General features: G+C 40.0%; 1 protein-coding gene across 2 annotated transcripts in view; it reads right to left on the reverse strand.

Annotated features, from left to right (window-relative positions):
* Positions 1–1,771: 1,771 nt before the first annotated feature.
* The window catches only part of vps8 (VPS8 subunit of CORVET complex), a 61,398-nt gene continuing 36,885 nt past the window's right edge, over positions 1,772–26,284 (reverse strand). Inside the window, exons 25-45 of one of the 2 annotated variants that reach the window (XM_028604253.1) lie at positions 25,934–26,006; positions 25,523–25,642; positions 24,693–24,764; positions 24,244–24,363; positions 21,771–21,827; positions 21,187–21,269; positions 20,445–20,529; positions 20,054–20,152; positions 19,000–19,089; positions 17,455–17,501; positions 17,179–17,323; positions 15,273–15,362; positions 14,315–14,497; positions 14,150–14,231; positions 12,002–12,084; positions 10,226–10,306; positions 9,054–9,223; positions 8,030–8,198; positions 3,878–3,931; positions 3,175–3,255; positions 1,772–2,285 (exon numbers count right to left, since the gene is read on the reverse strand). In XM_028604253.1, coding sequence (XP_028460054.1) covers positions 2,160–2,285; positions 3,175–3,255; positions 3,878–3,931; positions 8,030–8,198; positions 9,054–9,223; positions 10,226–10,306; positions 12,002–12,084; positions 14,150–14,231; positions 14,315–14,497; positions 15,273–15,362; positions 17,179–17,323; positions 17,455–17,501; positions 19,000–19,089; positions 20,054–20,152; positions 20,445–20,529; positions 21,187–21,269; positions 21,771–21,827; positions 24,244–24,363; positions 24,693–24,764; positions 25,523–25,642; positions 25,934–26,006 — 2,110 coding nt within the window. In that variant the 3' untranslated portion in view covers positions 1,772–2,159. Of the gene's footprint in view, positions 2,286–3,174; positions 3,256–3,877; positions 3,981–8,029; positions 8,199–9,053; positions 9,224–10,225; positions 10,307–12,001; positions 12,085–14,149; positions 14,232–14,314; positions 14,498–15,272; positions 15,363–17,178; positions 17,324–17,454; positions 17,502–18,999; positions 19,090–20,053; positions 20,153–20,444; positions 20,530–21,186; positions 21,270–21,770; positions 21,828–24,243; positions 24,364–24,692; positions 24,765–25,522; positions 25,643–25,933; positions 26,007–26,284 lie in introns of those variants that run through there. The other variant, XM_028604254.1, reaches the window with a different exon arrangement.

The raw sequence follows: 26,284 nt of genomic DNA on the forward strand, positions 1-26,284 counted from the left end.
TGATCGCGGTTACGTGTCAGTTAAACTTTTCATCTCCAATCCTATCTGTATTTGAGAGCGATGCCCTTTGAAAGCATACTTTACGGCTAAATTATCGAGTTAATAGGCGTGTGTGTTCGTGTCGGGCGCTGTCCATTTCTTGAGGTTCTATTTTATTTTATTTTTTTATAAAGGGCACGCGCCTGTGAGCAACCACGGAGGAAAACTAAATCGCCGCCTATGACACCATTTACAACAACCAGACCACCTCCCCTGCTCCTTCAACCACCACAACTGCCCCCCCTCCCCCCTCTCAGTCACTATCTCATTTCTCTCTGCTGTTCCCTGTGGTCAGGGGGATTAACAAGTTTGTTTATTGTAGAGAATTGTTAAAGGTAGTCTGTATATGCATGGAGATGAAATGTTAACCACTATGTTTGCAACGGCAATTTACCACAGACGTCACGGCTCACACCGTACCGCAGATATTAACCAATTTTGCCCCCCCCCACGTTCGGTTCCGCTTTGGCACAGCTCCACGGGTCACCGGGGGCGACTGGCATCGGAGGCTTGGGCCCCATCATAACTGCTTGCAGTTCTAGTTATAAATTGTTACCGTAAATGACATTTTAATGGGACTTCGATTTGATCAGTTAAAAATGTCCTATTTCTCAAGCCCAAAAGTCCTATAGGACTCCATAAGGAATTTCCTGTTAGAAATTCTACTTGATCTTGAAACCAATCCTATAGGATAAAGTCCTATTGGATTTGCCTTGTTTTAAGTATTAATTCTTTTAAATATCTGAAGATCAAAATCCCAGGGAGGCAGCTGTCCAGACAACTGTAGATGACCCAGTTTGACAGGTAAACAACTATCCCCTTTAAGTTTAAATACCTGCCCTATTTGGAAAAAAGTGTCTGAGGATTTCCTTCCTTATCTACTGTAACATCTCCCATCATGTTTCAATACAGATTATTCCTTGTTACAATGCTTTGTTGATATGAGTAGATGCTAATACATGTGTAGTAATAGTGTTCGTAAGTGGCAGAGAAAATGTTGTAGGGTGAGTGCAAGAGTAGACAGTGGGCACTGGCTATGTGCCACCACCAAGTCTTACGTCTGAAGAATCTCAATGTGCTTCAGGCTGTAAACCAGAATGTGAACACAGAAAATAGTGTTGACGGGTCAAGGGAGAGAGAGAAAAGGAAGGACCCAGGGTGCAGCAGTGGGTGTGTCTACAATAGTGAATAAACACAGGTGGGAATGGAGAGAGAAAAATGAGAAAAAGTGTTTTGGCCTTTGAGGTCACGCAGCATGTTTTAGTGAAAAAATACACCAACAATAGAGACCGGAATAGGAGGACTGTATGTATGTCAGGCATCCAGGATTCGGGAAGTTAAGATACCATACATTTTCTCATAGTGACTGTTAGGTAATGGACAGCTGGAGCTCTTCCAAGTCTTGGATGAACATGAAACTCTGAATAATCACTTCTTAAGATAAAGAACTGTGTCTGAAAATATCTGATTCTTTGCTAAAAAAAAAAAGTCAAAAGGTACACACCTATGGACATACAAAGTGAAGACCAGGTAACGACAACTCCCAAGTCCAAAGGGGCATTTTTAGTAAGAAACATCCGATCACGGATTTTAAAAACTGCGGCACAAACTACTAACATCAACAAAAGGTAAATCCTCTGAAAATGTTGTAGTTTATATTTGTTCAGTTTTGGATTTGGTCAACAAAGGTCATTTATCATTAATATTAACATCCCTAAAAAAGAGGCAGAAGTATTTTGCGTCTTTTTACTGCTTGTAAACATTCAGTATAATTTCCTTAGCCAAAATAATTGGCACAACATCCTTTGCAGTTAAGTTACACCTTTTGACATCCCAGCACTAACATGCAAACCAAGCAACATTGTTAGCCAACTTTAGTACATAAACAATGGATAAAATTAAAGCTACATTCAGTAGAAGTAGAGTGACTAAATATTATCAATATTAAACCATTTGTTTTGAAAGACATACAATATCAACTGTCACACAACAACAACAAAAACATTGGAAATTCTACAGCCGACATCGATGAAGAATAGTTAGGGCAATGACTTTAACCAATCCCATTGACTTAAGACTGGACAAATGAAGAAAACATGGATCCAAAACCAGTCATGATGCTACTCTTCCAATAAGGGTGGAGGAGAGAGTTTAAGTTGGAAAATCTCTGTTCCTGGTTGAGCTGGGATTAGAAGCCCTGTCTTGTCATTGCTACGGCAGTGGGCGAGTTCTGAAAGGATAGACAACTGTAAGAAAGAGAGAGAAAAAATAATTAGAAAAGGAGATACATTGTCTCTATTCTCCTCCCTCACAAGTGTACGCACACAAATAAATACTGTGACAAATATTAGGATTGGAGAGAGGCTTTCTTTGAAAAAAAGAAATCATATACTGTATATGCAGAGTTTATCCATCTCCCTGATCATCAGACACTGCCCTAAATGTGTGTGGAGAAAAGCCAGTGTGCAGTATTAGCTGCTTTGGCAATATAAGTGTCTGATCCGTCATGCCAATAAAGCTTATTTTAACTCCATCTGATTCTGAAGAACCATCTGTGTTTGTTTTCAAGGTATTCATTCTGTTTTTACCTGGCATTAACACTCATCCTAAGTGATCGGATCATAAGTGGACAGCTCTAAGTACAGGTGCAAACACTCAAGACCCATTCAGGATGCATGAGATCGGATTTCAAAATCCACATTTGGAGGTGTTCTAGGCCGCATGTGTCCACATTCTAATAGAAGTGAGAACAGCTATGTGACTTTGGCCACATTAAAGACCGTCTACTCATACAAAGTATTTCTCACGTAACAGAAAGCTTTTTTTTTTTCTCAAGCTCTCTGCAGTGCAGTTTCCTTAAAAATATTATTTTTAGTTTCAAAAAACATCCCTTAATTCAGCAATATGTAGGACATTACTAGAAAACTAATATATGCAAAAGGAAATAAAATGACGCATTTATTTGCATAAAGAGCGAGGAAATGAGATCCGATCACAAATGATCACTAAGGACGCATTTGGAGACACGTTCTACAGACAGGAAACAAACAAAGCATTTCCGTGATGTGTTTGGCTATTAGTCATTAAGTAATGTAAGTGGGGAGGTTCTTTAACTGTCACAGACAGTGTCCCTACCCTGGATGGTCCTCGGTATAAACAGCGTAGCTGATCCCAAGACTGTTCCTGCTGAAGGTCCAACGTTGTGTCAACAACCACCTGGGCCACAACAAAGAACCAAAAGAATTTAGTTAAAGCATTAAGCCGTAATTTGTAACTTGGCATACAGAGTGCAAACGGTGCCACTTTAACATAATGAGAGGAGCTGTAGCACAAGTTTCATTTATAGATAGATATGTGATGGCAACAGGATTGATTTTAAGGGGTAGACAAAAGTAGTAATACAATACAGTAGTAATTAGGCTCATATTTGTAGAAGAGAAAAGGCCCGGAGTGCTCAGAAGTCTTTACAAATGATGAAGGTGGCCCTTTGGAAGGGAACACAAAATAAGAAAAAGAAGAAAAGGTCTTCTGGCAAAAAGTTAAAAAACTTTATTTAGATGGCGGTTTCATATTGAAATTGTTAGTATGTTAAGATTGAACTGAGTAACAACCCATGCGTACTGACACAAACAGACTTCTTCAGGGTGTAGCACACACCAGTGCAGTTTGCCCTTTTGTAGATACAAGATGATTGCAAACACCTGATATTTGCTAACACATGAGCAAGGAGCAAGTAAACTGGTTTATTTTTGTGGAGCCATTTGGTGGTTATACCTTGCATTTGTTACCTGTCATTTGGAGATGTATTTATACTTTGTGGGATCTGATAAAACCTTACCTTCTTCCTGTGAGCCTCTGCTCCTGCGTCATGATACACTGATGTTACACGAGTCTGAGACAGAGAGAACAGGGCTGTGTCAGGATTGTTAGCTACTGGAAGACTGTAAAAAAGGAAGAGAGGAGACTGAACAAATAGCCGCCTGACAAGTGTAAATCTCGGACTGCCTTTTAGTTCTTCGCAAAATAAAAGGCTGCAAGAAAAGGTTATGACAGTAATAGCTGGCTTGCTATGTCTTGTTTTGTGTTGTTGTTGCACTTACTTGATGTTTGGCTGTGTTAGCAAAGCTGTGGACTCACTCGTTTTTTATCACAAGTAATGTAATCATAAAAAATGCATGTGTACATCTGTCCATATTAATAACAGCGATGTACAAATGAATTGCACTTAAATCAAATAAAAAAAATTACACAGTGTTGCTTTAAAATGTTTTTACCAACATTTGTCTTTAGCCATGTGTTGTTACTGATTATATGGATACACTTCCATGCATGAGACACAACTGAAAATATTTATAAGCTCTGGATTTAAGGGCATCATCTGCATTAATCCAGATGATTAACTTGTAAACTGAGTAACAGCTCCACTGTGATGCTTAAAGGGATACTTCACCGATTAGCATTAAGCTTTGTATCAGTAGAAACCCAGTAGTATTTTCAAATGACCGTGCTTCCCTCCCTCATGGCCCCCTGAGACGAGAGATCTCTGTATTGTGTGTCTGGAAAAACCTTCTGATGATGCAAAAATCATCATTTTGCGTCATCGGAGGCTTTCTCAGTCAGATGCTATAGACTACAGCTAGCCAGTTCCGCATGTTTTCAACCCGTCCCATAGGACTGTCACTACCCGATGCGAGTTGAGTGTCAGCTAAGCTAACAGGCTCTCTCTTTTCAGCAGGAACCTTGCATTCAAACTACCGCACCTGTGTACCACCGGGATACATTGGTACAGATCAGAGAATATGCAGGAAACTTTATTACAGACGGAATACTCTACATACTGCGCGAGCTTCGCCTGCTACAGAGACCAGCACCTCAGCCTGCGGTGTCACTTGATGCCGCTAGCCGGGGAAGGGGACATCGAAAGCGGTGTGCGAGAAAGCAGAAACGTGGACCGAGGGCAGGAGTCCAAGCTAGGTAGAAAGCTGACGCTAGCCAGCCACCTGTCCCATCCATCCTGCTTGCAAATGTCCGCTCATTAGTCGGGTAAGACACGTGGAGGTGGGCTGTGCATATATGTTAACATGGACTGGTGCAGAAATGTGGTGCTTGTATCCAACCACTGCTCACCCCTGAATATACCTGTATGTCTGTCTCAAATGCTCCATTTTAGCACCTGTCTCTTTAAGCCCCCCTCTGCTCCGTCATTGCAGACTGTAACGGCACTGCAGCTGCACTTTCTATCTATATACTATAGTTGTGAGATCACAACTGTACAGAAGTCCGGATGGCCGTTTAAAGCCACAGTTTCATAAAACGGGCTGGTTTCATTTCTCTCTGGACTGAGCATTTTGAAACTTTCAGTCTTTATATAGCACCTCGACTTGCTTTGATAAAAAAAAAAAAAAAAAAAAAAAAAAGACTTCAGATCACCTCAAATTGAGACACTGATGATTATTGTGTTCATAAGTGATTCTTGTTGGGGTTGTCTTGGTAGTGAATTAATCATCAGACACTTACAATTGCAGAGACAGTCCATTTCACCAGTTTCCCCACAAATAGCTAAATAAATAAAAGAATGTGACTTTTGGAATAGATATTCAGTGCTAACTGGTGCTTTCTAATGCTGAATGAGCTCTATCTGGAGGCAAAAAAAGAGTAGCACCAATAAAAGTCATTGGACTCTAGTTGACCACTCATAGACTGTTAATGGCATGCATGCATTGGGATGATGGTTGTCTATTTATGAAGCCATTCATTACTTACAATAGTCAAGACCACTGAAACTTGATCAAAAAGAAGGTGGAGTTCAGTGGAAATGGCTGCATTCAGTATTTAAGATGGGTAAATCTGTGTAAGGAACCACTTCCACTGCTACTAAATCACAAGACAGAAGATGCCAGAAGAAACATCTGTACTACGGAGAACCTCAGTGGATGACTTTGACATTTTAGTTAGTGCTACTCTATGGGGTAGTTTTGCAGACATCTACATCCCAGGATATGATCTAAAGAATTGACAATAACAGCTATTCTACATCGGGTTACTACTTGAAGAATACTAAAATGTGTTATAAGTCATTCTAGGTTGTCTCACTGAATAAATGAAATTTTTGGTAAGTTATTCTTATTACCCTTACTTGCAGGGCAGCATTGACTTGACTGTTGAATTCACTAAGTCCTACTTGTTGGGGCAGTTGAAAATGACAATGTTACAGACTAACTGAAGATAGGTGTCATTGGAATCACATTCAGATAATCTCAAATGAGATTTACAAGATTTACAATTCAACGCCTTCTGTAGGAACCAATAACACCAGACTTATGCATTAACCTAGGGTACAGTGGGTACAGAGTATTCAGACCCCTTTACATTTTTCACTCTGTTTCATTGCAGCCATTTGCTAAAATCAAAAAAGTTCATTTTATTTCTCATTAATGTACACTCAGCACCCCATCTTGACCGAAAAAAAAAAAAAAAAAAAAAAGACAGAAATGTAGAAATGTTTGCAAATTTATTAAAAAAGAAAAACTAAAATATCACATGGATAAGTATTCAGACCCTTTGCTCAGTATTGAGTAGAAGCACCCTTTTGAGCTAGTACAGCCATGAGTCTTCTTGGGAATGATGCAACAAGTTTTTCACACCTGGATTTGGGGATCCTCTGCCATTCTTCCTTGCAGATCCTCTCCAGTTCCGTCAGGTTGGATGGTGAACGTTGGTGGACAGCCATTTTCAGGTCTCTCCAGAGACGCTCAATTGGGTTTAGGTCAGGGCTCTGGCTGGGCCAGTCAAGAATGGTCAGAGTTGTTCCGAAGCCACTCCTTTGTTATTTTAGCTGTGTGCTTAGGGTCATTGTCTTGTTGGAAGGTGAACCTTTGGCCCAGTCTGAGGTCCGGAGCACTCTGGATGAGGTTTTCTTCCAGGATCTCTGTACTCGGCCGCATTCATCTTTCCTTCAATTACAACCAGTCGTCCTGTCCCTGCAGCTGAAAAACACCCCCATAGCATGATGCTGCCACCACCATGTTTCACTGTTGGGATTGTATTGGGCAGGTGATGAGCAGTGCCTGCTTTTCTCCACACATACCTCTTAGAATTAACGCCAAAAAGTTCAATCTTCGTCTCATCAGACCAGAGAATCTTATTTCTCATAGTCTGGGAGTCCATGTGTTTTTTGGCAAACTCTATGTGGGCTTTCATATGTCTTGCACTGAGGAGAGGCTTCCGTCGGGCCACTCTGCCATAAAGCCCCGACTGGTGGAGGGCTGCAGTGATAGTTGACTTTGTGGAACTTTCTCCCATCTCCCTACTGCATCTCTAGAGCTCAGCCACAGTGATCTTTGGGTTCTTCTTTACTTCTCTTACCAAGGCTCTTCTCCCACGATTGCTCAGTTTGGCTGGACAGCCAGGTCTAGGAAAAGTTCTGGTCGCTCTTAGGAACCTTGAGTGCTGCAGAAATTCTTTTGTAACCTTGGCCAGTTCTGTGCCTTACCACAATTCTGTCTCTGAGCTCCTTGGGCAGTTCCTTCGACCTCATGATTCTTGTTTGCTCTGACATGCACTGTGAGCTGTAAGGTCTTATATAGACAGGTGTGTGCCTTTCCTAATCAAGTCCAATCAGTTTAATTAAACACAGCAGGACTCCAATGAAGGAGTAGAACCATCTCAAGGAGGATCAGAAGAAATGGACAGCATGTGAGTTAAATATGAGTGTCACAGCAAAGGGTCTGAATACTTATGACCATGTGATATTTCAGTTTTTCTTTTTTAATAAATTTGCAAAGATTTCTAGCTTTCTGTTTTTTTCTGTCAAGATGGGGTGCTGAGTGTACATTAATGAGAAATACAATGAACTTTTTTGATTTTAGCAAATGGCCGCAATGAAACAAACATTTAAAAGGGGTCTGAATACTTTCCGTACCCACTGTATATTTATTCTCTTGTGTCTATTCAGATCTTTCTTTCTTTCTTTGCAAGCACAAACACATACCTGTGCCAGGGACGTGCTGCGGCCTCTTTTTGTCTCAGTGGAAAGCCCGCCCCTTCCTCCTTGGTTGGAGGAACACTTGTAGCAGCTCCACCGCTGTTGCACTTCTGAAGTAAAGCCCCACCCAGAGTCCTTCTGCTGCAGGCACTGGAAGTGGTATAGGTGGCCACAGCTGACAAGACACACACATACATACATACCTTAGCAGCTGTTAATGTCTTTTTTTTTTTATTAGGGCTGTCATTAACACAATAACAAGTTAACACAAATTTCTTTTAACGCCACTCATTGTTTTGACATGTGATTAACCCATTGTGTGATTTGGGCCTTGGGCCGTGGTGTGGGAAATCAGGATGTCATGCAGCAGAAACGCTTTTTCCTAAAGACTTACATGACAAAAAGACATCTGTGAATCAGTAGATACATTTTTTTACTGTCTAAACCAGCGCAAAATGACTAATTCGCTATAAGAATGTGATCCATTTGATCCAATAACATTTGGAAAGTCTAGAATAGCCACACGATTAAATGATTTAATCCCCATTCAAGTTAGCAGAGCACTAAAGTAGCCAGCGGAGGTCTCTAGTGCGCCTGCTCTATGGGCCGCACAATCAGGAAGCAGTGCAGATCATCTGGGTAGTTCTTGGCTCCATAAAGGCTTAATGCGCTACTGACAACTCCCTTTCTCTCCAAGATCCTTGAGAAGGTAGTCGCTAATCAGTTATGTGACTTTCTACTTAGCAATAGTTTATTTGAGGATTTTCAGTCAAGATTTAGAATGCATCATAGCACAGAGACGGCAGTGGTGAAAATTACTAATGACCTTCTAACTGCTGCTGACAAAGGACTTGTCTCCGTACTTGTCTTACTAGATCTTAGTGCTGCATCCGACACTATTGACCATACGATCCTGTTCAGTGAAATTATCATTCCTTGAGCCAAACTTTTACATACTGTTACAAACAAACAGAAGCCATTTGTCTCTTAACTTTTATCCCAGGAACTAAACAGCTCCACTGTGTGTTACCTGAACACAATGATCTCCTCAGCTGAGTCCTGCCTCCTCTTGTACTGCTGGAGGCAGATGTTACAGTGGTCTTGTCGTGGGTGGAGTCCCCTTGTGACAGCAGCACGCAGGTGAGCCAGGGACCAGTGGAGGTCATGGTTCAACAGACTGGTGGTTGTTTCAAGTAAAGTCTAAAACCAAAAAAGACAGCATTATTAAAGGCCAATCTGCATTTCTTTACCATGTTTATTACAAATATTTTCACATATACAATACAAGAGTTGGAAATATAGACAAATAAGGAAAATGTTTTCAATTACATTTTATTTATAGTATCAAATCATAACAAGAGTTATCCCAAGACACTTTACAGATAGAGTAGGTCTAGAACACACTCTATAATTTACAAAGACCCAACATTTCCAGTAATTCCCCCAAGAGCAAGAATTTAGTGCGATAGTGGCGGGGAAAACTTCCTTTTAGGGAGAAACTTCGAGTGGTGAGGAAAACTTCATTTTAGGGAGAAACATTGGACAGACCCAGAGTCTTGGTAGGCGGTGACTGACGGTGCTGGTTGGGGGTGTAATGAACAGTGACAATTATAGTCACAATAAAGATAATAGAACTATGACTAGAAAGAGTAGTAGTAGTATACCGCTGTTTAAACCAACAGCAATATAAACCAACTTTAAATAGCATCAGACAACATTAACAGCTTAGATGGAGTGGCGTATTGACAAATCAGTTAGTGAGGGTGTGGTCTTGCTTTGCCAGACCATCCTCCATCGCAGCGCTGCGGAGGAGGGTCTGGCGACTGGTGAGTACCCACAGCATTCCGGGATAGGAGAAAAACGTGATCTGGTTTATTGCCATTTCTTTAAACCAATCACAATTGTCTTGGGCAGTACTAAGAACCATACGGGAAGGAACTTGTTTTGGTGGAATGTGTACGTTCAAGTGTTGTTTTAGTCGTGCAACAGAAAACTCTGAATGAACAGTTGGATAGTTTGGCTAGCTGTCTGGATTTATCTTGCAGAGACCTGAGAAAAGATCAACCATAGTCCTGATACATCGACCAGAGTTTAAAATGCCAACACAAAGGAAGCCGAAGGCAATAGATATCCGGCCTAAATGAGTGAATTGTGGTTCAGGTGCTGCTCTGTTGTTTACTTAACATACACACAGTGCTTTACCTGTTCATAGTTAAAAGTATCCAGCATACCCAGAATAAGGCCTTGGATCTCTGCCAGCTTTCCTTTACCGTAGACTGGGTCCTGATAGACATAAGCATGCAGACATCATCACATGTAAGGAGTACACAATATACAGCATATTATCATTCATTTATTAAATCACAGATTAGAGCCCTTATGTCTACATTAATGGTCTCTCTTCAAGGTTAAGTAACATGTTTAACATGTGTAATTGTCATTAGGGTTCAAGCCCTGAAGGGGTAGAGACTGGAGACTGGAAAATTGGCCAAAAAACTATAAATGATGTGCAAATACTACAAGAAATAGCCACCCACCAGGCTCCATTTAAATAAACAGTAGTTATCATTGTAAAACACACTTCATTGAAAGTCGACAGAAACAATATAAACCGTCTTTGTTCGTCTTGCCACTGACCCAGCAATCACCACTCTGTTTTGGTCAATATCAACCCTTTACATTTAAAACTATTTACATGTAAAAAAAATGCCGCCTCTATACACGCTAAAAGTATTGTTTATTTAAATGGAGTCTGGTGATGGCAATTTCAGGGCTGTTTCTGGTTGAACAAAAAGGATCTTTCTCCTTAACAAAAAGGACTATTTCTGTAGGGATCTGTTCCGTAATGTTGTCAGACATTTAGAATAATAATCTGAGCCTTTCAGTGGCAAAACAGCATTTATAGGCTATATTTAGGAAACGATCTGAAGAGAAAACGCAAAAGTGGCATTGCGTTCTAACTTTTTATTCCGTGTTTAGACAACAGTTTTGGGGGGGAAATCTGAGTGCATATGGTGACGCAAAAGTGTGTGAAATTCGATGTAGTATACACGCCATGCGGCTAGGTGGCACTGCCACACAACACCACCAAGACCGCGCTCCTATGTAGAACCTTCCTTCTACTTCACTCCCTAAAACCAAAACATGTCAAAGTGAACAACAAAAGCTTGTCTGGAAAGACGAGGAGGTGGAGTTGCATGTTTGTCTGATGATGACCGGCACAGCACCCAGGGTGGTACTACCAATATCCTGAGCCTCGCAGCCCTTCAGCCACTGCTTGAGAGCGAGAGGCAGCGGGCAGAGGAGGCTGAAGCAGACCCTCCTCTGCCCACTGGCCTCTACCACTCGCTCTCGCTCTTGTTTTTCATCCGCCATGTTGTAGCCTACTCTGGCTCAAATGAATAGCCTACATATAGTCATCGAACTATAACAACCTTATCCACATTGTCGAAATCATTTAAATATTGAGCCATTACATTGACAATCTTTTAGATAACAGGAGCCTATCATTTCTGTAGCCTACTCCATAACAACAGACTACCTGAACGCCTTTTTCTCGTCTCTCTCCACACCGCTGTCTTCAGACTTTTGCGTTTTTACCCTTTAGATGGTAACGCGACAGTGGAGTGTTATTAAGATTTCCACTCTGGGGTGTGGTTTCACTTTTTTGCGTTTTTAAGCCCCAAAAACGCCGTCACCGTATAAACGAAAGGCACATCCGATAAACAGGGCCTTGGTGGACGGAAATTGATGGTGCACCAATGACCCGAGTGGTTACATTGCAGCCTGAAATGCCAACTGCAGCGTTCTCTCTCAATATTGGACTCCTTTATATAAAAAAAATAAATAAAAATTAAAAAAAAGCCCCTTTATTTGACTAAAAAACATGGGAAAATAGGGTCCATGTTGAAAAAGACCCTGAAGTTATCCTTTAAAATAGGGAAGATTAAAAAAGCTGCACAAAACACACATACACACCTTCAGTATTCGTTGGATGATGGCAGGCAGAGAAATAAAGCTGCTCATACAGTTGAGAACCTTCATCGTCAGCTCCTTTAGCACTGAGACATACACAAATCTAATTAATATCATCTTCATCAACAGCATCACCATCACTGTCATACTGTTTTAGATGGTGAAGAAATAAACAAAGGTGCTCAATGGCTACATAAAGCACAATCACATCATATAGAGTATATGAATGTATGTAATTTGTGTACTGCACAAGCTTGATAGTTGTAGATGGTATGTCCTGTTGTTTTTAAATGTGTTAATGAAATTCTTGTTATTGGGTTATGTTTATGTTTGGGCGAAGAGTAGCTGATGATGGAGATCCTAATTAATACGGACACTCTTTTCTACTGTTCAATATGGAAGATGTAAATTGCATAAATAAAATACAAATCAAACAAAGAAATAACCTGAAATACATCATATATTGTTGTATTTCCTTTGAGTATATGCACTCACTGTGTCATACTTGAATGAATAAAATATGCTAATAGAAAAATGATTTAGCTTCTTATGTCTGTAATAGGAATACAACTTTTCAATACCACACTAAAATCAAAACCACATGAAACAAACGTGAAGAGGTGTTTTGCATTTCAGTGCGGTCCAGCAGACAGAAGCACAGAGCTGTTAAAACTTAAAGCTATAATGTGTAAGAATTTCTCCCATCTAGCAGTGAAATTGTATTTGACAACCAACTGAATATTACTTTCTAGCACCCCCCATTCCGAGCGTGTTTAAACTCCTACGGCGGCCGAACCCAAAATTAGCGACGACTTCGTCCGTGAGTGTTCCTTCCACTGTAATAATAGTTTGACGTTATTTTGGTAGCATTTCATTGCTAACATCTGCTATCAGGTTCCCAAACATATGAAAGCTAATAAAGTAAAGTATCAGTGCTATCGTTATTCTGTATATTGTCAATGCTCTAGTATCTCCATTGTTTACACGCAGCTGTTCTAGCTGTAGCTAGTCTGTGTTACAACTCCATGACGTGAGTTGTCTGCCAGGGAAATCACGACACATATGATTATGTTTATATTACAAGGTAGACAATCCTTTTTCATCATTGATGCGAGGAAAAGTAACCTAGACGTCATTCTAGCGTTATGCACAACCATGCTATAATTAGCCAAGCAAGTAGCAACTATAAAACTTTGAATTTACACAAATAGGCAGAACTGCTGTACTGTGGCTTGAATTCAGTACATGGGAGTCGTCGGACAAACTGTCTGCGGCCCCTAGACCCAAAAAGAACAATTTTGCTCTCATCAGTCCACAGAATTCTCCTTTGGCCAGTCAATGTGTACTTTGGCAAATTTCAACCTATTCGGTACATGTCTTTTTTTCAGCAATGGGACTTTGCGGGGGCTTCTAGCTGATATCTTTGCTTCACATAGCCTTCTTCTGATCGTAACAGTACTCAGAGGTAACTTTAAGTCTTCTTTGATTTTCCTGGAGCTGATCATTGGTTGAGCTTTTGCCATTTTGGCTATTCTTCGATCCATTCAAATTGTAGTTGACGTCGTTCAGGTTTTGGATGCCATTTCAAGGCATTGGAAATCATTTGGGCTGAGCAGCCTATAGTTTTTTGCACTTCTTCATATGTTTTCCCCTCTCCAATCGACTTATTAATCAAAGTCTGCTGTTCCTCAGAGCAATGACTGGAACGACCCATTTTGCTAAGTATTTCAGTGTGAAATGCACTATAACCAGCATGCACATTTGCTTCCTTCCTTCCTTAAATATGGACCATAATTGTGTCTTCACAGAATCAATCACCTCACTAAGCGAACACAACACTGCTATTATGGCGCTACATGGCGGCCGTCATTCCAGCGAGTCAATTGTATGTATTCTGAATGATTCTGAATGGCAGATTCTACGCTTTCAGATTCTACTTTGATTAGTTGGTGGAAGTAATTACACATGAATGAGCACATATTTGTGAAAGAACAAAGGGGTTTTTGCTAAGAATCAACAAAAAAAATTACACAATGGAGCTTTAATGCAAAGCACTGTTAGTTTTCATGACAGAAAAAATAGTGAAGGACTTCTGTCCAGATTAGGGCCAAATAACTTGGGACATCCTTGCTCAAATGTGCGTGTGTTTACCTTCAAATGTGTGTTCGGCATTGAGTCCCTTTACTAGTTTTTGAGAAGCCATCATGGTCTCCAGCAATGGAAACCACAGAACCTGTGAGGAAGTAAAAAGAATGAATGAGGAGACACTGTCAACCCCCCCCCCCAGTCACACACTGTACTGTCAGTGCACTGTACCTCTCTTTGTTGCTGGTATAGGTTGTCAGAGCTTCGATGACACAAGGCAATGATGTCATTCAGTGAATCCGTTACTCTCGTCAGTGTTGATTCACTGTCACTCGCCTCTATATTTGGTCTTCCATCTCCTTCAACTCCTCTGTCACCCTCAGCAGTGAGGAGATTTAGTTTTTCCTTCAATGTCTTCAGAGGGAGTATTAAAGTTCTTTAGTGACAATAACAGCTACATTGAACAACAGAGGTGAAAGTAAGTACATGTACTTGCTCGGTTTAAGTACAGTTGTTCTAGTACTAGAGTATTATCATTTTATATGAATGTATGCTCCTACTCCACAACACCATATGCAAACCAATATATATTTATTAGGACTTTCAATTAATTACATTTTTAAATTGCGCGAGTGTCCTAGTTAAATGGCGATTAATCACAAATTAATCACATTTTTTTATCTGATCAAAATGTAATTTAAAAGGGATATTTTTTTAGGTTTGTAATGCTCAATTGGTATTTGAAACAGGACATACTCTGGTGGTAATTTAGTTCACATCGACAGCACATGCAAATAACTTTAGTCTTGTCGAGAGAACCATTTGGAAGGGATTTGAAACTCAACTTGCCATACAAAGGACCCTTTTCTTTATCCGTTTCTGCTCAAGGAGCTTTGTTTCTGCTAGCCATCCATTCCCGTTCATGGATGTATTCTAGACTTGTGATATATAATATAATAATAAAATATAGACCCACTCTGTCACAGTCAGTTCCACTGCATAATTCATCCATAAAATGTGGTCTGATTATAGACAAAAACACTGTGGTTCACTGAGTATTTCTTGGCACTGTTTACTAGCCACTACTACTTTAAAGCCCTTGTATTGATGTGTCAAATTGGTAAATTATGAATAATTAGTTAATTAGAAAATCTAAGGATTTATTACTCTGTAGGTATTTTGTAGCTACCTCTAACAAGACAGTAAAAGCTCCATGAACATCTCCCTTCTTCTCCAGCAGATAGGCTGTAGCCTCATTGTGGTGGTGCTTCTGTGTTATCTAGAGAGAGAGAGAGAGAGAGAGAGAGAGAGACATGCTTTCAGACTCACAGGTGCATGTAAGCAGTCCCCATCTGGTAATAAAAAAATTACTGTTCGCAGTATGATGCAGTTCCCTACATTTTCATTATATCATTACATCCTTTAATATAAAAATATTTTAATGCTATTGTGACATTTGTTTTATTTACCTGTTGGCCATTTAATTATGTGATTGAATGTTTACTTCCTAATAGTGTAGCTAGTCTGGATCAACGGAACTTCATTTCCAGGATAATTGCCTGATATCTGACGTGTTGTCCCTTACCTTTCGCTCTCTTTGTGTTGCAGTTAAAGAAAAGCAAACAACCCAGACAGTTTTTTTCTCATATCCTGGAATGTAAGGTATGTGTAATGTAGCCAGACCTTACTCCACAATGCTGTGGAGATAGGTCTTGCAATGCAAGACTAAGGTGCAACTAAATGAAAATAGTTGTACCCCTATCAGCCATCTCAGCTAGTGATATCATGAACCCCTTCAGTTTAAATGGATCTGCAACATTCCACTTCATCACTGACGTCCATCAGTCTAACTGTAAAATTGTACGATCTGAACAAATATATTGAAGGCATGCAGGGAGCAGCGGATGTGTTCTATTATTCAGCAGGACTGCATAAAAGTGAAAGCAGTATGTGGTGAGTAACGCTATAGAAACCTACTGAAACAATCTTATAATTTCAGCTTTATTATAATATTCCTGTATTATCCTGATTGTGACTTCAAACGTTTCAGGTAGATTAAGTGACCTCATGAACTCCTATCATTTTATACCTTGTATGTAATTTGTAACGTAACTATAATATTTAATAAATATTCTTATCATTTTCTAAAATCGTCAGTGAGGGTATTCTCTAATATCAGTCGAGTTTATCAAAATGGGAAATGCTGCGTGTAGAGAGAAGTGTATGCGCATTGTGCACACACTACATATATAATTAAGGAACAATACGCATCACTAATACATCCTAGTCTATATCCTTTGCATTCCACTTCCAGTATTGCTCCAGTGCTGCAGGAAATTCCGCCGGATGTATGCATTTTCCGTTTCCTTCCGCTTTCTTTGTGTTGGATTTTTAAATTTGGTGGATTTATGAAGACTATTGTTGACTGCTTCTCAGATCTCTGCATGGTAAATTGAAACAGCTAGCTAAACTATCTGAGTTTTCTCTCGCACGACTATTTTGCAGCGCGTGACAATTCTGATTGGTTTAAAGAAATGCCAATAAACCAGAGCACGTTTTCCTCCCATCCCCGAATGCTATGTGGAGTAGCCAGACTCTCCTTCAGTGCGCTTTGGAGGAAAGTCTGGCAAAGCGAGACTAAATACATCCTAGTGTTGCGATGGTGCCATCAACTGAAGAAATATTGAAAATATTTATATCCACAAAAGGGGGGCCCTGCACAAAAAGTTTGGGAGGTACTGGTTTAGTGTGTTTAGTGTGTTTTGTGGGCCTTTTATCTGTTGAAATAAAAATAAAAATAAAAAAACTGCTCAAGACGCATCTTTTTAGTCAGGCATTTGTGTTTCACTATGATTTATTGTGCTTTTTCTGACTATTGATCTTATTTGATGTATGTATTTATTTGGCCTGTGAAGCATTTTGTGACTCTGTCTGTGATAAGTGCTATATAAATGAACTTTACTTACTTACTTACTGCATCACTACTGTCATATGGAAAACTACTCATGCTGTTGCTGCAACGTGAACTCAGTGCAGGTATTTAACTCTTGTACACAAACGCATGCAAAATATATTTTAAGTATAGTAGATAGTACTTGTATGGCCTCCTCCAGTCTGTAGTGCTGGGAGGTCTGCAGGAAGCTCAGGAGCTGCTGGGGGGCAAAGCGGCACAGTAAGCCAAGCAGAAGCTCATGGAGGTCACGTTCCAGAGGCAGGTTGGTCCCTGAATGATGGCCTTCCCTGAAGAAAAGAGCAGATGAGACGTTAAAGGAAGAAAAGGTGGAGACAAAGAGGGAGAAGAGGAGGCAAATTAAGAAGAAATGCAGGATTGAGGTAGCAGAGTTATCACTTGAGCAGGACGCACACCATACCGTGGCTCCAGGAGGCAGTTGAGGAACTTGAAAAGTAGCTGGTCATCCTAAAAAGATAGAAATACAGAGAAAGAGAGAGGGAGAGATAAAGAGAGTGACAGAAAAAAAAGAGATTGATTCAGTGGAAAATATTAACCCATGTCAACCAGCCCCTCAAGAAGTGCGCTGGACTTAATCAATCAAAATCCAAAGCAGTGGAACTGTAATTCCCGGACCATCACGTGATACCCTTTGGCCCAAAAAAGTATATGTCTATAACCTCTGTAAAATGACTCGTTTCACTATCAAAATTTGATCTATGTTGATTAACTCAACTAAACGATTTGGACTGTATAAAGACCAATGGGGCCAGATCATATAACATTTAATTTGACATTAAAACATACACTGACCATTTTGACATTGAACACTAAACCTTTATCAATTTATTAACTGAAGAATTCACTGCTGGAAATTTGTAATGCAATAAAAGCTGATTTTCAGTTTAACAGTGTTGAAACATTGAAGAAAATGACACCAGTCACAACACAGGAACACACATAAAATGATATTGCCACAGTGAATGCTGGGAGGGTTCCAAACACACCTACCTCATGTAACTGCTATTATAACTATGCAAACACATTGCATTTCTAAAAAGTTCTTCACAATAAAAGCCTCCTGCCAGTTAACCAGTGGAAAGTAATGTGGGACCCTTTGTGGAAGAGTACAAAATGGACGGGTCTAGTTAAAAACAAACTTGCAGCTAGTTCAAATATGAAGATGAGACCAACGACAGTCACGATCTTCAGGGGGAAGCATCTTGAGGTGGAAATGAGGAGACAGATGTTACATTATTTGGCAACATTACAACTGCAGCTGCAGCACAGCAGGTACAGGTATGGTTGATCACACCACCTAAACACCAGCTGATTTCATGCTCTTTTGAATAAGCAAGATTGTCGGTCCTCAGTGTTACTGTATAGTCTGTAAAAATGCCAATGGTTTTCATATGGATTACATAGCTTGTGCTTTTTGTATTATTTTAAAATGCATTGCAGTACTGGTAACTTCAACTCAGTTTGGATTGTTATGAAAACCAAAAACCAAAAAGTTAGCTTTCCAAACAGGTCAGCAGGAACACATGGATGATAGCTGCTCAATGTAAAAGTGTGAAATTCAAGTGTGAAATTCAATGTGCTCATTTTGTGTACACAGTGCAGGTAGCGAGAGGAATACAGAACACAAGACAAGGATTGGATAGAAACTACTCATGTTTTGATACCTTTAAAGGCTTGATGCTCTTCCTCGAGCAGCGTTCAGCTAATTACATTTCACACTGAAAAGCTTTCTTTCCTTTTTAGTCATGGTTTAAAGAACTCTGTGACATCATCATGATATTAGTTCTAGTAAAAGTAAAAAATGATCTTCTACAGTTTTAGTGCAGAAATTAGTTGTTTGTATTTCTGTAATAGCTTGTAGATTATAGTCCATGCAGGTAGACTTTCAACACAAATATTACCAGATAAAGACATTATAATAACATCTTATTTATTTTAACCTTACCTGAAGCTCAGAGATGATTTGCTGCACCTCTTTAGCATAGTGAAACACCACTAGGTCAGCTGACTTGCTGGGGTCAAGGGTCACAAGCTCCTGTGAAGATATGTTAGAGGGTTTGTATGTCAACACAATTACTTAGAGACATATTGTTAGCTAGAGATGTCTTCCTAATATTTATTGATGCGAATATAAAAAGTAGATCACTGCACAGAAGTTCACAAAACAAATAAAAGCTGACACAGCCAAATCAAGATTGTGAGGCTGTGTTGTGTGCTATCTCCTCCATCTAGACTGGCAAACTTTACGTCTCCCTGTCTGCTGAGAGTAAAGGTTTTGCTCTTTAAAAGATGCTGATGTGTGCAGCGGGGGTGGTATTGCATTTGCTTTACTGCACCGTTGTGACAAAAAGGGAGCTGAGCTGTTTCTACCCTCACCTATGGTTACGAAAGCTGGGTCATGACCAAAAGAACTAGATCACAGGTACAAGCGGCCAGAATGAGTTTTCTCAAGAGGGTGGCTGGCGTCTCCCTTAGAGATAGGGTGAGAAGCTCAGTCATCCCTGAGGAACTCTGAGTAGAGCTGCTGCTCCTTTGAGTCGATATTAGCCAGCAGAGCTGGTTCAGCATCCGGTAAGGATGCTCCCTGGGCGCCTACCTAGGGAGGGTCTCCCAGGCAAGTCCGGCTGGGAGGAGGCCTCAATATATGTCCACACTGGCCTGGGAACACATCAGGATCCCCCAGTCAGAGCTTGTCAATGTGGTTCGGAGCTGCTGCCCCCGCGACCCGACCCCGGATAAGTAGACAAAGACGGATGGATAAAAAAAAAAAACGTATTAACCCCTAGTAGTTTATAGGTTCAGGAATCTAATCTGGATCCCTTCTGGATCTTGAACATGCTTGACTACATATCTCATCTACCCTGGGGTACCTTGGGATCCCCCAGGAAGCGCTGGAAAACATCGACCCCCTTTCTACCTTGCTTAGCCGGATACCATCGTGACCTGCCTAGAATTTAAGAGATAATCATATTTATGTGTTTGTCGGAGTATGTTCTGACCTGTATGTGTTGCAGTCCTTTGTCCTTGACCATCTGTTTCTCCTCAGTGCTGTAGCCAGGCATGGACATCAGATTGTGGATGTAGCTGAAGATTTCCCCCTGACACACATACGCATTAAGTGCTTTATATGAATCCACAAATTACATTACAATAGTAAACAGGACACAATAACAAAGGTCTTCTACATTGTTCGACAATCAAAAGATAAAGAAAACACAGCCAGACTGTTACACCTGAGATGGGATACAATGTCACCAGATGTCTAGCCCTTTTTATGGTAAGCTTGCCAATCATAACCCAATAACAAAAATAATGTAAATGCTCACATTCAAATCTACCACATATCAACCAAATGCATGTATAGTTTGATGAATCTGAAATGTATGTTACCTTTCTGAGGGGGTCTCTCAGGTAGCAGTCAATGATCCTGTCATACAGATGTTTCTTCTCATAAAGAAATTCACAGATTTGGTAGCTGGAGGACCAGACAGGGAGACACAAAGATATGTATTTGAGGCCACATAACATTAAAATAAGAATAAGACTAAAAAATAGTAACTTGTATAAATTATTATTATTAAATTTCTAGATGACATTTTTTAAATGCAGCATTGTGACACTGAGCACCAACTTACTGATACTTTGAATAAGATTGTCTCACAAAATACCGCATTGGGACGTCAATATTTAAATTAACCATTGCTCAAAAGGACTATAACTGAGCACTTCCCAAATTTACAGTTTGGTTCAGTCCCAGCGTTCTCATAAACTCAACTCTGTTTACCACATCAACAGACCGCTGTTTTCAGCGAGATAGCTCAGACCTACTGTACACAGCCTGCCCAGCATCACACAGGCAACACACACAGTTAGAGAGCAGCTGGTGATGAAAGTGGAACATGCAGAGGCTAAAGAGGCTCTTTTCGCTTTAGTGAAGCACCATCAGGGGAAAATGTGAACTACATTTAGCAAAACCTGGACCAAGAATGTAAGCTCATAACCCAAAAAAGTTACAAAATATAGAACTTTTTAAAATAAAATGCATGGAAAATATGAAAAGGTAGAAGATGCTAAAATTACTTGATACGATTTTGCAAATGTCTTTGGTTTCAGTCTTTGGTCAGCTACTCACAACTTAGCGTTCTCTGCCAAAGCCAACAGTCTTTCTTCATTAAACTGGACCACACCGCCGACCTGCAGCAGCTCCAGCAGAACCTACAAACCAGTCACAATAAAGACCAGTCACATGAAATGATGGCATTATCTAGCAAATCCCAGACTTGTGTCAGCGTTTTTATATATATATATATATATATATATATATATATATATATATATACACACATACATACATACATACGTACACAATTCGATAACATTTTCGATTTAAACCGGGACGACAATGCAGCAATAAGAGGCACTAGATGACAGAAGGGTACTTTGTAACAACAGTTTGGGTTTCTCAAAATTATCGATTATTACTTAGTTAGTTATTAGTTAGTTAGTATGATTAGTTTAACAAGGTGCACATGAATGCACCATAAAGTGTATACATAGTGTGTATATATATATATATATATATATATATATATATATATATATATATATATATATATATATATATATAAAAAAAAGAGAGAGAGAGAGAGAGAGAGAGAGAGAGAGAGAGAGAGAGAGAGAGAGAGTAAGGAAATGCTATGTGTTTTCTTCACCAACCTGCTGCCTCTCAGTGTGTCGGGATTCATCGTCTGGGCAACACAGGAACTCCAGAACCTGCAAAGACAGGTTTTTATTTTTATTTTCCTGTGTGCGTGACATCTATGGGCAAAGCCCCACGTGGGTGTTTAACCTCCAGCCAATAATAGCACGCAGGGTGTGCAGCCTGTTGTCATTCCCAACAGCCTCTTTGCTTGTCATCGCCTCATATTGACGCAAAAGTCAGGATGAAGCTCTGAATTCACTCATAAACATGCATAAACAATGTGGCACCTTCCCGCGAAGGCGTGTTTATTTGTGTTTTAGAACATAATCGCTGCGAAACAATATCAGAAGAGCCTTTTGTTCCTCTCATTACTGCTTTGTAATGCTTTGTTTAGATTTCCACCGACATGTTGAGTGTCAGTCTTAGCTCGTAGGAGGGTTGCAGTTATTGTTTTTTAGCTTGAGAGGCAAGATGAGTTTGGTATCCTGGTGACCACCTCATGCTGCAGCGGGAGAGAAGGTGCAATAGAGGTGTGCCAATGGCAATCCAGCAGTATATTGTTGTGTTGGTACCATCTTGTCTGCCATAGATGATTTGCTGCCATTCTAGCAGGCATGTGTGTGTCCACCAGATCCATATCTGGAGCGTCTCATGTGCAGCTCTTGTCTTGATAGTATATTTTAGTTGTTGTATTCATTTCCGGATTATCACTGACTAACAGTGTCAGTGGGGATGTGATCAGCTATGAGTGTCACAGCCTCTAACAGGCCCACATCTTCAATAGTTGTGTGGACAGTGGAACAGTGGAGTGGAGAGAAACAGGAAGATGACATACAACAGCAGCAGTCTTCAATGGAATATTACTCTGCGAATTACTTAAATAAAACTTATCAGTATGAATTATTGTGCTTTTATGCCTTTACCATGAAGTCGACAGAAGAGACAACAGTATCTCATCTTGCCTCTCAACAAAAGTTCCCAAACGGGACTCAAACCTCAGAAATTTGTTTGGTGCCATACTTGGTTCATTACTTTGTGGTGATGTCTGAAGTTCTACAATGGACTCTGTAACATTTTTTTTGGGAAAAAATGCCTTGATTACCTTGTTTCAAGCCATTCTAGCGTGGTATAGAAAGCCTACAGGAAGACTCAGCTCAATTTCTGCCAGTTCTCATCAATATTCAACAAGCTAAGCTGTTTGAATCTGATTGGCTAACAGCTAGCCAATGAGAGCCTGGCTGTCAGAATCCTTTACCCAGCCCTACTGGGCGAGTTCATGAATAGTAATGAGCTCAGGCAATATGATGTCAGACTGACCAGCTTTTGTAATTGGCCTGATTTCTCTGCTTATTTCTTTTCAGTGGCTAGAGCTGACAGAGGAGGTAGCAGTTCATTTTCACATTCACGTCATAACACAAACACATATGGACCTCACAAAAACAAAAATGGTTTTGTATGGCAGGGCACCTTTAACCTCTAGACTACCAAAGTTGAGAATAAAAGTTGCTACCAGTTGAATTAATCCTTTAGGAGTTTTAGGAGTTTAAGGAGTTAATGGATTTGGATTTGTTTGTATTACATACTATAAATACCCACTTTCATCAATTACAAGCACAATGCATGTGCTGATTTGGATATGATCCTAGATCCTGTCAAATACATTTTCAGAAAATATAACCTCCAGTCAGTTATGAGATGGCGATAGTGTCTACTCTGACACCAGGTCATGGTAATGTTCTTCATGTTGGTTCCAACTCAGAGATACTGGAAAAGGAAATCACTCCAGCAGAGTGCAAAGCTTCCGGCATGCCTGGAAAAACGGAGGTACCTGAAGAATTTAAAGCCTTTATCTCCGACGGCTGGGTATCTCCAGATGGGGTGGTATATGGCAATGACCTTACCAGAGTAAGTTGTGTAATTAAAACCCCACGTATTATTTCTTAAACTTATGAGGGAGGCAATCAGTTGTCCAGGGAGTAATTGATACTAAAAGTGAGGAGGCTATCCCATCCTTTAAGTCAGCCCCATCGTATAAGGTGCATTTAAAAAACCCTCTTGTAGATGGAGTGGTAAAGGTAAGAGTAGTAGTCCTTACCTAAGACTGGAGTTACCCTGCTACTAGCTAACGATTTGTCAGCTGCGGTAAAGAGCTGAAAACTTTGTAAGTGCAGAGAGGTCTGTGTGTGTGCCTCCGCCAACTACTGCTATAAGAGATGGTCAGAACAAGTCTGAACATATCTGAACAGGTGCCAACACATGTGAACAGCATGGCGACGCTTTTGCCCCCGCTATCTAAACATACAAAAGCATTGTTTTTTAAATTCATTTTTATGTATTCATTTACTTATTTTCCAGTCCCTTATGCACCCATACAGTACCCTGCGCCTTTAGCGTTTGCCTGTACAGCCTATACCAGTGAATGAAAGTATCAGCATGATATGATCTATAATGAAATATTTGGGGTATTCAGGGGATCTGATTGGTTACCTGATCAAAGAGCTTCCTGTTCACAAAAAGTGTGTTGTCTGGCTTGGCCAACTGGCGAGCCAAAAAGGTGAAGAGCCCGCCCACCTGGGATGGAGTGAAGTCTGGGTTGTCCACCATCACCTAGGTAACCAGAAAGACACAATTATTAGGCAAAGAAAAATAATAACTTTTGTAGTATTTCATGATATTAATAGAACCATCATTTAAAGTAAACTAAATGCTTTCCTAGTGTGTTTGTTGGGTATTCAAAAATACAGGTATATTGTGTAATAAAGATAAACAAAAACTTTAATACTCTAGCTACATGAGATGATGTCACTGTATTTTGTGTTTAGCACCAGTTTTTTCCCATAACAGAAAGCAACAACCAAGTGAAGGTTTAAAGGTCCCATGATATGGTGCTCTTTGGAAGCTTTTATATAGACCTTAGTGTTTTTTTGTGATTTTACCTGAAGAAGGATGTCCACTATCCTCTGCTGGTACTCAAGGGCCTGCTTATCATTCTTAAAGTCTTCAAACGTCTAGAATAAAGTCAGAACCAAATCTTAAATGACAGAAAAAAAGCAAAAGCAAATCTTACCTTTCAAAGGTAACAGTTCAATTTCTCTAAGAAGGAAAGTGAAAACACAACCTGAAATTGGGGGAGTGGAATCTACCAAAACAAGACTTATAATAGTGTTGTATGGTTGGCGAAAAATGAGTTTAAAGGTCAAATCTTTTGGGTAAAGGAACTGAACTGAATCGCTTCCTGAAACAATCAGTTCATTTCTCAGTTTAGTTTAAGTCTCAGTCAGTTGCGAGTGAATGTGCAGGGACAAGTTGTTTGCAAACAGTGGTTAAAAAGAAAACTCAGATTCAACAGATAGTCCACCTAGGTGTCTGGATTTACCCTGCAGAGATCTGAGGAGCAGTTCATTATAGTCCTCATAAATCGATCAATCTGAGTTTAGAATGCCAACACACAGAAAGCGGAAGGTGATGTACATCCGGCCGAAAATGAGGGGAATCCGGCAGAACTTCCGGCGGCACTGGAACTATGCCATGTAAATGAAACATCGTCAATATAGACTAAGTAATTCAAAGCTGATTGAATGAAAATTAGAGAAGGAATAACTCAATATTTCTCTGGATTATGTGACTATTCAAAATAAATAAACCTACCATAAACATAAGCATACGTACTGTAAGATATTTAAGATACAGTCATCCAGTCTTTCAACATGCTAAACACACATTTAATCAGCATGACAAGAGTTAAAATTATATGAAGAAATCTCACCATGGCGAGGACATTAAGGAACTCCCGGGTATCAAAGTGGAGGAGTGTACGAATAAACGGGAAAACCTCCTCCTCCTCTAACGAATCGGCTGAATGAAGACGAATAAGGAATTCAAACACCTGGCACAAATCACACAGACACACACACACCACATAAGCCCACTAGTATATTATAAATGCTTGCTTGTAATGACTACAGCCACATTTCTTCAGATGACAACAGCTGTGTTAAAGCCTCAATGCTGCCCCACTTCAATGCTGACCCTAATGAACCTTTGCCATTTTAACCATTACCATCAGTTAAGTGTCCTAATATATTTTGCAGACCCTTGCAGGAAGTACAGGGGTGAATGCATGTACGAACATCCTCTGGCCTAATGTCTGCCAAACAAATAGTAGCTACATACATACCTGGTTCTTGACTTGAACCACAAGGTCTTCAGGGATGTCTCCTAGTGGATATGCCCTTCCTGCAAGACAGCAGCTACACACAGACACACAGACACACACAGTATTAACAGAGTTCAGGACTTTAACACAGGTGCTCTTTCATGAATGTATTCCATAACCCTGTATACTGTATGAAGCTTAGCCCCAATTTGAGAACCACTTAATATAAATATACTAACAATGCATAGTCCTGCTGCACTTATAGGAATACATGGACAAGTTGAAAGGACTGCCAGGTAAGCGTAAAAGCAACAATGAAGCCACACCAAATGCCACACATACTAAAACAAAAGGCAAGAAAATATGTACAAA

This window comes from Perca flavescens, chromosome 17 (genome assembly GCF_004354835.1).
Source record: "Perca flavescens isolate YP-PL-M2 chromosome 17, PFLA_1.0, whole genome shotgun sequence".
NCBI lineage: Eukaryota > Metazoa > Chordata > Actinopteri > Perciformes > Percidae > Perca > Perca flavescens.